Source organism: Dipteris shenzhenensis, chromosome 23 (genome assembly GCF_047967505.1).
Source record: "Dipteris shenzhenensis isolate YYH24624 ecotype China chromosome 23, Dip_SZ_1.0, whole genome shotgun sequence".
In the NCBI taxonomy this organism is placed as follows: domain Eukaryota; kingdom Viridiplantae; phylum Streptophyta; class Polypodiopsida; order Gleicheniales; family Dipteridaceae; genus Dipteris; species Dipteris shenzhenensis.
In genome coordinates this window covers 33,799,070-33,811,423 of record NC_141618.1, presented here as the reverse complement: position 1 = coordinate 33,811,423, position 12,354 = coordinate 33,799,070, and the positions used below count along the sequence as shown (strand labels likewise).

Sequence of the window (12,354 nt, the reverse complement as noted above, 5' to 3'; positions counted from 1 at the left end):
TGCATGTTCAGGTAGGCAATGTATTCGTAAAGGGCTCTAGAGACCCATGGCAACCTGCTCATCCCCTTTTTTAAGTGCCCCAACAATGGGCACTCTTTGGAAAGACCCTTAGAGGGCTTCCCCATGCTGTTGTTGGTGTCGGCCATCGATGATTGGGCAGAAGCAGGAGAACCCAAATTGGATCCCCGCATGGAAGCTGGTGATGCCCAATAGCCTGCAAGTTCCTAGCCACTAAGCTGGCCTGTTTTTGAAAAGAAGGAAAGAGTGAGAGAGAGAGAGAGAGAGAGAGAGAGAGAGCTTTGGTCTCACCTATCAAGTTTGGTTTGTGGGGATGGATTTCCACGGGCAACCGGATGGCTATGATGTCATCCTAGGTAGACCCTTCATGCGCGCTACTGGCCTAGTACATGACTGGGCCTCCAATCCTATTAATTTGTGCAAGGACAAGCAAATTGTGAGGGTCAACCTATAGATTTGGAAGGCACACCTTATGATCGGCAATTTGTTTGCAAATGACTCAAAGAACCACCCCCGTGGATGTGTTCCAAGCCTGCAATGAAGAAGATAAAGGTGGGGATCGGGATGAGCACTGGTACGCTCCACTACTAGAGCCTGAGTTGAGAGAGAGAGAGAGAGAGAGAGAGAGAGAGAGAGTCTATTCACTAACGCGGTCCAAATTAGCGACGAGTTGGTAGGCTGAAATCCGGAAAATCGAGGAAGCTAGCCCAGCAGTCCAATGCCAGAGAAAATTGTGCTAGTGATCAGTTTGGCCAGAGAAAATTGTGCTAGTGATCAGTTTAGGAGTGCGAGAGGATGGTGGGCAACGCTCTTTAGCCAATGGGGTGAGAGTGAAAGACATTAAAGTCTCACTAAGCACTAATCACCCCTTAAACGCGTTGAGTGATTTCAATAGTTAAGCTGTCATTTGGACCATTTGGAAGAACTCTCCACAGGTACGTTCTCTCTCTCTCTCTCTCTCTCTCTCTCTCTCTCTGGAAGAACTCTCCACAGGTGCGTTCTCTCTCTCTCTCTCTCTCTCTTTTTGTGAATGTCCGTCTCTGTCCAGATCCATAGTGTCAAATCGAAGAAATGCTTCATGAAATATTTCTGCATACTGTCCTGCATCCTACCTTGATCCCCTGTCTCGTTCGATTTATATCCTCCTTGAATTTTCGCGTGCTTGATAGCACCTGCGAGCTTTGGAGAGAATCATAGTCGTGTCATCCATCACAGCAGTCATCGGTGTCTGCGTTGCGTTGCATAATTTACGGAATTGGGCTTTCATGGCTGTCTTATTACAGGTTCTACGACGTTAGATTTTGCTCAATTTCCAGCTCCGTCAAACTATGGCTGGTGGTGGCCACATTGGGAAAGGGGAGTATCCAGGGTACCCGACCAATGTGTGGAGCTTGACTGGAGGATGGTATTGCAATCCTAGGTATTGGCGTCGCAACACGGCAATTGCACTCACAGGCATCTTTCTTGTTTGCATCCCAATCGCAATGAAATCTGCAGAGCTAGAGGTACGGAAAATTTCACTGGTTTTATGTTGACGACCGTTTTTTTCTAAGGAGGCTTGCCGAAATATCTAATTTGCAAGTTATGTCCGGTTTAACATAGATGGGAACTAGCTGTCACAGCATCTGCAAACCTAAAGGTCAAACCTGAATCTTATCGAGAAGGGATGTGTGCTTCAATTGAAAATAGAAAGTAGTAGACGTTGTACTTAATACCATCATGTTATGAGGCGAGTTTATAAGCTCCGACAGGGTTATACTGTTATGGACGAGGCGTTTTCCTCATCCAGCTGAGCTCCCCCGACACCGCCTCGACACTTGTGGAGCAGAGCCGCATACTCCTTGGCCCGCACCTTGTCTACCTCTTTCCTTGGTATCATGGGTTCACAGTCGAGGACATGGATACGACACACCATGTTCCACGGTTTCCGGTTACACTCCGCTTTCCAGGGCTCCCCAAGGAGTATCGAGCCATCCTCCCTTCCATTGGTCAGGCATTTGGCATAGTGCTTGAGTCCCCGCTAGAGACGGCCGCCTCCGTTCTAGCAGATGATGGAGTCCCCAGGATCAGACTAGTGGTGGAGAGCCCGGAGTTCCTCCCAAAGTTGATCCTTCTCGAGACCCTAGAAGGGGGCACACTTCGCCAGAGAGTGGAGATCTTCGGGTTACCAAGCTAGTGTCTTCGGTGCAAACAAATGGGTCACCTCGCCAGAGATTGCCCCCGTGGCCTCCCCTGTGCGCCTGCCCCCTCCCTCCTCCGCAAAGTAGGCAGAGTCAGTAGGCGCGAGTTCAGCGCTCTCTCAGGCAGTAGTAGTAGGAGTCTTAGACCCCATGGGTTACCCCCTCAACAGGGGACTGGACACAGGTTAAAAAGAAAAGGAAACAAAGTAAGTAGGTCCGCAAACGCCGCAGGTAGAGGGCCAATTGCAGAGAGAGGGACAAGGTTGATTGAGAGGCCTCGAAGGAGGATCAATAGGAGCCACCTCCTCCGGCGGCAAGGACCACCACCCACTCTGCCGATCCTCCAACTTCGGAGGTTCCGCCTCCGCACCCACCCTTGCAGCAGCAGCGAGCCCCAGGAGCTCCAGATGCGGTGATGGCGGAAGCTGCAGTCACTAGTTCGATGAAGACTGCGGAAGAGCCGATCCAGAGTCCTGGCGAGCCAGATCAGCAGGGGGGATCTGATGTCGTCCTTATCCCTCCTCCTCCTCCTTCCCTTTCCCCCCGTCCCCCTCCCCCTCCCCCTCCCCCTCTCCCTCCTCATCTTCACTTCCCCCTCCTCCTCCAGGGTTCCCCTCGTCCCCTTCCCCTCCCTCAGCCCCCCCTCCTATAGTCACCCTCACCATCCGCCTCCTCCCTCTATCCCCGCATCCCCACCGCTCCCTCTCCTACTGTTCCCCTCTTCACTTCAGCAGCAGGTTCTTCCGCTTCAACACCCCTACCAGCTGGCAAGGGAACGACGATGCCCCCTTGTGTCTCCTCATCGCAGCAGCAGGTCCGTTCAGGGAGGGATCCTAAGGGACGAGGCTCGTCTTCCCAGTCAGCGGCCCCTAACCTCCAGCTTGGGCGTCCCTTACCACGGGACTTATGGAGGTTAGGACCCTGGAACTATCTCTTATCTGTCTCGTCAGGACTCAAGGCCCCCGTTAGCTCTTGCGTATTACAATCCCACGTGTACAGATAGTTCATAGGCAGAATAACGCCCTGTCCGTTGTGCACAGCAAACTCTCTTCTTCCTCGCACATCCTTGCCTAAGCTACTGCTTGGATCATCAAAGGCTTGAGAAAGCCTTTAATCCTGCTCTAATACCAATGAAACCTCCTGCTTATAAATTACTGCAGAAACACTCTCATAAGCGCTCTCTCTCCCTCTCTCTACAGATAGCTAGGGCCCAGGACAACATGTCGGGCTGGACCCCCCTGAAGGTATTTTATTTCTTGAGAGAAAGTGAGTACACAGTTCAGCGTAGAGCTGCTCATACAAAATCCAATGTGAATCAATATTACAAGAGCTTCAAGCTCATTTCAAATTGGCAACATGCCACTTGTCTAAAATCTAGACTAAGTCCTATTACATGCCACTAAGGGCAACTCTGGAGTCTTCAAAGCACTTGGTCATGCGAACCGCCTCCTAGATGCTTGTTAGGCTCCGTAGCGCTTAGGAAAAATAACCCTTCCTAGTACCTGCAACAATTAATTAAAGTGCACCACTATGGCACCCATTAATTGTTAGCGCTTTGCATGCAAATAACACACTGTGGACTAATTCTAGTCACGGTGGGCATCCCCAGTGAACACATGTGCACACATAACAAATATACAAAATATATTTATTCTCAGGTTGACCGGAGTTAACGCTCTTAATCATAATTAAGGGGCTTTGACCAAGGGTCAAGGCGCCTTAATTATAGTCAAGTCTCTCCAACCGAAGTTGGCACATCTTGGTTAACCGCAGTTAACTTTCTTTGTATAAACCAAGTCGTCTGAGATTAGGCTTACTTGATCGAAGTCAAGTATCTTTGACCGTAGTCAATTCTTTGACCAATAGAAAAACTCTTTTGGACATAATTAATCCAGATGGAAAACTCTTTAATTATGATCAAATAAATGGTCAACTGTACTTTGACTTAGGATATTTACATTGTGGTGACACCAAATGCTTATCAGAGGACACACAGGCGAGGCCTTTCCTCTCTCGCTCAGTCTGCTAGGGCTGCTGACTTGCTCCCTTTCTCTTCTTGTTTGTGGCGGAGGCTTTGGGCTACTATTTGAGATCACAGGTGGCGGGTCTCATAGGGTTGAAGCTCCCAATTAGATAGGAGGAGGAGCTACTTGACTCGGAGTTTGCAGACGACACGGCCTTGTATGTTGAGGGCACCACAGCGAGTCTGGAGAGAGTCAGGGGCGCCCTGGCTATTTATTGTGAGGCCTCTGGGACACGGATCAAGTGGACAAAATCTATAGGTTTCTTCACAGGCTTTGAGGAGACACAGGAGATCTGGGAGTGACTTTGGTTTTAGATGGATACCGCGGGTCCAGACAGCGAGATACCTTGGATGCCAGGTGGGTATTGACATTATAGCAGAGCAGCAGATTGCCCTGGTCCTTGAGAGTGTTCAGCGGAAGCTTCTCTATTGGAGCTCGGTCAAACTCTCCTTAGCAGGTCGCGCAAACTAGGTCCTTCTTGCCACGGCATGGTATATCGCCTCTTGCTGGTGCTTTCACAGAGGTTGCATTGGGCAGCTCCAACGGTTGGTACGGAACTTCCTTTGGGCAGGTTCAGATGGCATGAGGAATACTAGGGCCCGAGTAGCTTGGCAGACAGTGATCATGCCGCAGGCACTGGGAGGCTTGGGTGTCATTGATCTAGAGATGCAGAGCAGGGCTTTTTTGGGCAAGTTGGTGGTCCGTGGCCTCACCCCAGGTGCAGTGCCTTGGAAGCTCCTCTTACAGCGAGGGCTTTTGAGGAACATCCCACGCACTGGGGGACATTGGTAGCCTTCACATCGATGGATCTTCTCAGAGGCCCCCTTATAGGGAAGGGCTTCCCTCTGATGAGGAGTCTTCACAAGGTATGGCAGAGACTGGCAGGGGGTCTCATCCGTGCTCCGTCTAGATGCAGAGAGGAGTTTGAGCGCCAGTCCCTTATGTGGCACCTAGAGATCAGAGATCAGAAGAACCGTATGCTCGGACAGCGGACTCACATTGGTTGGGCACAGTGGGACAGTGGGCTAGCAGGGTCCTTTGGCCGTTGGAGCAGACTACCTATGGAGACATAGGTGAGGCTTGATGCCCTAGCGCATCTGCGAGGGGCAGGGCAGCGGATGGGCGAGATTGACTTAGCCATTCCAGAGTCCTGGTGGGAAGGACTTCACGTTTGGAGAGACAGCAGATGGTTGGGGCAGTTTTCATGTACTGGTGTTCCCTTGAGGATGTTGATGCAGCGCGGCAGCACGCACCCCGGCTTCTTCCATGTAGGACTTGGAGGCCTACTTCAGCTACTCACTGAGAGTGACCCCGAGATGGATGGGAGTCTTGATGGGATACACTGGCAGATGATCAGAGTGGTGGGCCGTTTGGGAAAGGAGTGGCACATTGACACTCCTAGTATTTCAGAGCAGGATGCCTCTAGATGGCGCCTTTGGCTGTGGGAGGGTAGACCCCTGAGGGAGGTCCAGTGGGATCCGGGGGAGTGGTTCTGGCCCTCCAAGGGCGGCCCAGCAGAGCAGGTGGATGAGGTGCCCTTCTTTTCCTACACCACACGGATTGGCAGGAGGCTTCAGATGGACTCGTCGAGGTGGACCCCCCTTCGAGGGAGAGACATTGGGTGACTCAGAGAGTGTCTCGGGATGTGCGCTCCAGGTTTTGGATGTGGTTGTGGTCCAGCTTGCAGCCGAGGGAGATCTCTTACTTCTTCTGGCTGGCCGCCCACTGAGGCTTGCCCATCGGACTGTGGTTGGAGCAGATGCGAGTGGACGGGCAGTGCTATTGTTGCTCCGATGGTGCCCTGGAGACTATCCCGCATTGCTTGTGGAGCTGTCGTAGCGCAGCGAGGATCTGGATGGGAGCCATTAGGATCATGACACGTATGGAGAGTCTTCATAGAGACTACACCTGAGGGATGGTGGCTTGGTTGACAGAGGGAGGACACGCGTTTCAGATTGATGAGATCTCCCCAGCCTACCAGATATAGGGTCAGAGTTTCCAGAGGATCGCACTCCACGAGGTAGTCGCCCCTGACAGTCTAGCTCCTCCTCCTCCTAAGGAGGATAGTGTTTGGGAGGTGATAGCTAGCATCACGGCTTGGAACATTTGGGTGGCTCGTTGCAGTCTTGTGATGGGTGAGCACCCGGTTCCACCCGTGGCTACCCTAGTTGCCATATGGCAGGATATCATTTACACTCTACTGTCCACCTGGGAGCGCGGGACTCCAGGCTCCAGGGCGACTATTGAGAGGCGTGCTTGTTTCTGCAAGGCTTGGCCTGCAAGTATTATCTACATCTTCACTCCGCGAGGGATTCGCTAGCTGTATAGTCCCCCCACTTGGCTGTTAGCCCCAGTTCCAGAGATCCCTTAGGCAGTGAGCTGGGTTTCTCTGGAACAAGCCGGTTTTTCTTTCAGCCTTTTCCGGTTTTTTCCATACTCAGCACCTTCGGGGTTGCTGTCTTGTATGAAAATCTTTCAAGCGTTAATAGAAGGTTCCTTTCTTTGAAAAAACAAAATAAAATGTGATCCATGGTTCCATGATCCTGCCGGAATCTAGCTTGTCCTGTTGCTTTAAGTCCTCGACACTCAGCAAATGGACTGACCTTAGAATCAAGCACTAATGCATAAATCTTGAACATGCCATATCCAATCATAATGGTCCTGTAATTCTCCGGGCTCATGGGGTCCCTTGCCTTGTGGATGGGTGAAATAGTGTTAATGTTCCAGGTGCGCGGAAACCCCAAACAAACAGCTCCGTTAAAGAGCTTTGCTAAGATCGGGGCTAGGAGGTTAATCCCATATGCAATGAACTCAGTGAATAGCCCCTCATGATCCTTCGCTCTGCCATTATGGAGTTTCATTACGGCATCCTTCACTCCCCCCTTAGTGAAGAGGGTACATGATGTGGGACGTGGCATATGTGAGAGGTCAAGGACTTGCTGATTTGGGATGCCATATAGTGTGCATGCATAGTTATGCCAGACCTGAGTGTTAGTGAGTGGTGAGGGGGGCTGTCCCTCTAGAAATCTCCACCAATAGTCCTTGGAGTTGTTCAATAGTTCAGAAGTTCTCCTTGTTCCGGCGAACGAAATCTAGTTTCTTTCTACGTACTAGTCGGCGAAACTCACGTAGCATCTCTGGTTCACTCGGAAGATTGTTTTTGGTTTCGAATCTGAGCTGATGACATAAAGCCTTGTACTCATCATCGTACCACCTATTACAAGGTACGGCGGTCCCGGGTGGTGGTGGGCGGGTGGAGCGAGTGGTGTGAGGGAAAGCGTGAAGGGCAGCCTCATGTAGTGAGCGGGTGATCAGGGTAGCATGGTCCTCTAATAGGGGTATGAAGTCAATATAAGCGAGAAGCATGTACAGACAAAGTACACCAAGAGGATGATTTCATACAAGCCTCAGTGGGCTGGAGCAAAGGGCGTACTAAGGCCAAGACTACTAAATTGATAAACTGATAAGTTGATAGGCTGATAACCTGATAACTCTACAGAGCTGAATATCTCGAGCAAAATCAGATATATAACCCGGAGCCTAGCAACTAGCAACTATCTGAGAGCTGTAACATGCTGAGATCTGAGATTCAGGCTCAAAAGCCACAGCCCGGCACCATGGTAGCTTGCATGTGAGCAATGAAAATGTCTCGGATCTGCATTTGTTGGGCTGTGTCATGCTATGGTGGCGGAGGGGGACTTGGTCTCCTTGATCTCTGAACCCGTTGGGCTATATTCAGAGTAACCCCTCACCTCGGGCGGTCTCCTTTGAGGAAAGCTGTGATAGGACAGACCTCAATAGAGTGTGCTCTGGTTACTCTCCGTGCTACAGGTGGTCGCTACAGGTGGTCTCTGCATCCCTCTCTTGGTAATCCAGGCTGCCTGCATGTCAGCTATCTCCTCCACCTCCATCTCGATGTGTCTTGGGGCTGACTCAAATGCATAGAAGTCTGTGACATGATGCTGTGCTTTGTCAACCTCTCTGTCCTGTGGCATGATCGTCTCCTGCTGCTCTCCGATCTGTCGTAGTAGGGTCTCCCTTTGTTGGCGCATCTCAAATAAATATAGCCCAATGCAAACCATACCTGGTAGTGGATCAATCGTGGAAGTGGACTGAAGCCGTTTCTCTCTTGGTAGAGGCAATGGTATCGTCCCCTGATCTCATAATAGGCTGGGCATTGGGCAAACACATTGGAAATGCTCCTCTGTCTCAGTCACTTCTAGTGTGCAAAGCATACATAGCCGCTGCTCCCTGGGTATGCCTGATGCTCTCCCCGTCTCGATCCTTAACTGATGAGATGAAACACAGATTTGTCCAATGGCAATCCTCAGTGCATGCGAGACTCCTTTGTCCCCTAGATACTGGGGTTTGATGATGGATCCCTCCTCCGATACTCTCAGGAAGTGGTCGTAGTAGCACTGGGACTTGGTAGGGAGCTCCTAGCCTCCCCCCCGAAGTCCGAGACGTATGGAGCTGAAGGAGATCTAGCTGTATGATACGGTTGATCTCATCTCGTGGGATCGATTCAGGGGGTGTGTCCATGTTGTATTGAAAAGGGGGGAGCCTGTCCATCTGGATACCGTGCCTGGTAAACCATGTGGATATCCGTGCTTACCATGTGTCTGCTCCGCTCTCTGCTAGTCGTTTGGATGACTTTAAGGTCAGCCTTGGTAATCTCCATCGAGGCAAAGTCCCAGACTCTATGGATGAAAGTCACTGTCTGAAAGATGGCATCAATTTGTAGGTGAGTCATGGTGAACTCTGCCTGTACTATCTCATGTGGAATTGAGGGCTTACTCCGAATCATCCTGGAGCCCATAGTCACCTATAGCCACTTAAATTTCCTCCACTCGGTCTTCGGTAAGTCACATCTCCAGAAGGGTGCTGCATACATGGCCGTCGGTCGCACTAGTGTGTCGAAGAGCCAGCTCTTCGTTGGTGGGTCATGAAAGTGTGCTTGGAAGCACTGTCTCTCTAGTCAGGCCAAAGCACCCCGTCCTTGTGTGAGTCGTGCCTAGGCTGCATGTGTCATCGTGAAGAGGGGTCCTGTGAAGACTGCTTCCAAATATGTGTAGGACTGCACTATCTCCCCTGGCTCATCACGATAGGTGAAACTGAGTACTGTATCATGAGGTCACCCAAGAGTGAAACCCTCGCCTCCTAGGCGATCTATGAAAGATGTGATCTCATCGATGTAGAGTCCGAAGAGGGTTGGTGAGAGTGGACAGCCCTGCTTCACTCCAATCATGCTCTCAACCCAGTCTGATAGACCGCCTAGGGCACGTACTTTGCCTCCGACTGACTCATATAAGCTCACCAGCCCCCAAATCAGCATCTCTCGAATCTGCATTTCCTGTAGTTGCTTGACCATGCGGGAACGTGGGACCGTGTCAAAAGCTTTTCGAAAGTCTACAAAGCATGTGTAGACTTTCTGGTGTGTGAATCTCGCCTCCTCAATGACAGCTTTTAAAGTGAATATGTGGTCTAAGGTAGAATGTTGCCTCCGGAAACCTGCCTGTCCTAGTGCTCGCTGCCCTCGAGCCTCTGTATGACTACTGAGCTCCCTCTCTAGAAACGATCCATAAATCTTGGCCAGAGTATGACCAATCATGAGGGTGCGGTAATTCCTAGTCTCCATAGGGTCGCCGGCTTTGTGTATCGGCACAATAGTGGTGGTGCTCCATGTGGGTGGGAAGCCTCGACAAACAACCTGGTTGAACATGTGTGCTAGGACCGGAGCTAAGACCTCCTGTCCATGTGCAAAGTGCTCAGTCTGCAGGCCCTCATGATCCTGTGCTTTCCGGTTGTGTAGGCGACGAAGTGCAGCCCGCATATTTTGTGCGGTAAACAAGCGACAAGTGGTGGGCGCAGGCATAGAGGACATGTCCGGTGGTGTCTGTATGTGGACATCATAGAGGGAACATGCATACGTGTGAGAGACATCTGAGTCAGTGATGGGGATAAGTGACTTCCCCTCCGTTAGGAAACCCCATCCAGTGGTCGGGTCTCCTCCTTGAAAAGATCTGACAATCTCATCCATCCTGTGTGTGAGAAAAGCCCGCCTCTTGAGAGATGTGGGCCACATGGCACTTTTACTGGGGCTGGTACTGCTCTAGGCCTCCATGCTTGTCTGGGCAATGGCACAGTCCTGCTGGCTGTCCTGGCTGCCTGTATGGCAGCTTATGCTGATGTTGCAGACTGTGGATCCTTGAGGCAGCCCTGTGCAAAGCCCTACACTCTTTGTCTGGCCCTGGCTGAGGGTTGGACAAACCTTGAGGATTTCTGATGTCAGGTAGAAAGGGTTGACAGGCACCTTTGCCTATGAATTGTGAGGCTGTCGACACGAATGTGGGATGAGGATGAGGTTGGTGACTCAAAAGTGCGGAGCGTGAGGAGGCTGACAACACTGACTGGAGCATCGGCTCAGAGCCACAGATGGATGTTGATCTGGTGAGTCTTTCATGGACATACCTGGCTGGCTGTAATGGTAGGCAACAGGAAGCTGTATTAGGGATTCTCTGTGCATTATTGAACATTGCAGTTTAGCCCCTGAGGGGCCAGCTGCATCTCAACCATAGGTACAAGAGAAGGAAGGCTGGGGGCTGCCTTCGTGCATCAGCGATCCAAGGGGTGGGTGTGTATTGAAGGGGGGGTTGCCTAGGTACAGCAGCAACCTGGATGGGAAGCAATTGGGTTGGCACTCGTCAGTCAGTCTGTTTGGCTGAATCATCAACAGGCCAATCAGGCTAGGTGGGGATTTTTGGGCTGTCTGGTTAGGTCAGCCAGGTCAGCTGTTGCTGATTTCAGAAAGGCTTACCAGAACAGATGGTGTGGTTGGTGGCCTTGGTGGTAGGTTCAATGATGGCTCACAAGCTCTAATGTATAGCTCATTTAGAGACGTGGTATGTAAGACTGACCCTGTTTTCAGGCCAATCTTGATTGACATGAAGTAAAACAAGTAATCTAATTTACAAGCTATGTCTGACCATTTCATGCTGGCCTACAAGCATCGGTCTTCAATCCATCAGTGTCCTAAAACTACCCACAGTGCCACAGCATCTATGCACAAGGCATGCGGATGTCTGGACTCTTGTAAGTATTCTTCGTTTAAAGGCTTAAGGCTAGGCTAGACACAATCTTTAAAGCGAGTTGCTAAGTGAAAATTTGTTCCAGTGTGAATTAGTAAATTTAAACTAATTTTCTTTCCCACAATGTCTCTTTGCATGCAGGAAAGAACACCTCCAGTGCGTCCCATACCTTCTCAGCTGTGGTGTAAGAACTTTGGAGAGGCTCCATCAAAGTAGTGTGTGATGGCCAACCATGATCTAGTTCTGTAGCAATATAGTTCTGTGTGGTGGCCAACCATGATCTAGTTCTGTAGCAAACTAATTTTCTTAATTCAAAACGTTTGCTACATAATGATATTTTCTTCTGAGAGTAGCCTTAAATTGAAGTGTTAAGTGATTTAACTTTGTTTGGATATATATACTCTATTTGGTTTTGTTGTTTGGTGCTATGTGTAAATGTAACTTTTTCATGCTCTTTTTTTCTTTCTTTTTGGTTTAATGTGTGTGTATATGTCAGTTTGGGTATTTTATCTCTTAGATAACATCAAGGTGGTGAAATTGAACTGTTTTGAGGTCACTAAGTAGTGCAGTGTTGAGGATATTGCCTCACTTCATGAAAGACCAGGTTTAAAAAATCAATAAAGCTTCCTGTAAGCCAATTGCAGTGGTGATGATATTGCCTCATTTCATGAAAGATCAATCGAAGACATTCAATAAAAGCTTCTTGTAAGCCAAGTTGTGGAATACTGTGAGGTATTTTATTAGTCTGGGAAGCTTTTGTTGTCTTGCTGTATTTGTTTAGGTTTTCTTTGCGCGCTGCATGCATGCGTGTGTGTGTGTGTGTGTGTGTGTGAGAGAGAGAGAGAGAGAGAGAGAGAGAGAGATGTTGGGTGTGGGAAGCAATGGAATGGGATTGGAGTGCGAGGGAGCAAACAACAGGAACACAAAGTACTTGCAAATGGATAATGAGAAACTACAAAGGGGTGGCCTATATGGCCCCGAAGTCAGTCAACCTAAGGGTTGACTAATTCGTAAGACTAGCCTACAAGGCCATACCAAGGCTAA

At 49.9% G+C, this 12,354-nt stretch overlaps 1 protein-coding gene across 2 annotated transcripts; it reads left to right on the top strand.

Moving 5' to 3' along the window:
• Window positions 1–831: 831 nt before the first annotated feature.
• On the top strand, window positions 832–11,723 carry LOC147887289 (uncharacterized). 2 transcript variants are annotated; one of them, XM_087394726.1, is made up of 3 exons: window positions 832–953; window positions 1,302–1,523; window positions 11,452–11,723. In XM_087394726.1, exons 2-3 carry the CDS (start codon window positions 1,347–1,349, stop codon window positions 11,524–11,526), a joined length of 252 nt encoding a protein of 83 aa, XP_087250852.1. In that variant the 5' UTR covers window positions 832–953; window positions 1,302–1,346; the 3' UTR covers window positions 11,527–11,723. The 2 variants fall into 2 exon arrangements, with proteins under 2 accessions (XP_087250852.1, XP_087250853.1); XM_087394727.1 differs by lacking the exon at window positions 832–953 and adding an exon at window positions 960–1,011.
• Window positions 11,724–12,354: the final 631 nt, after the last annotated feature.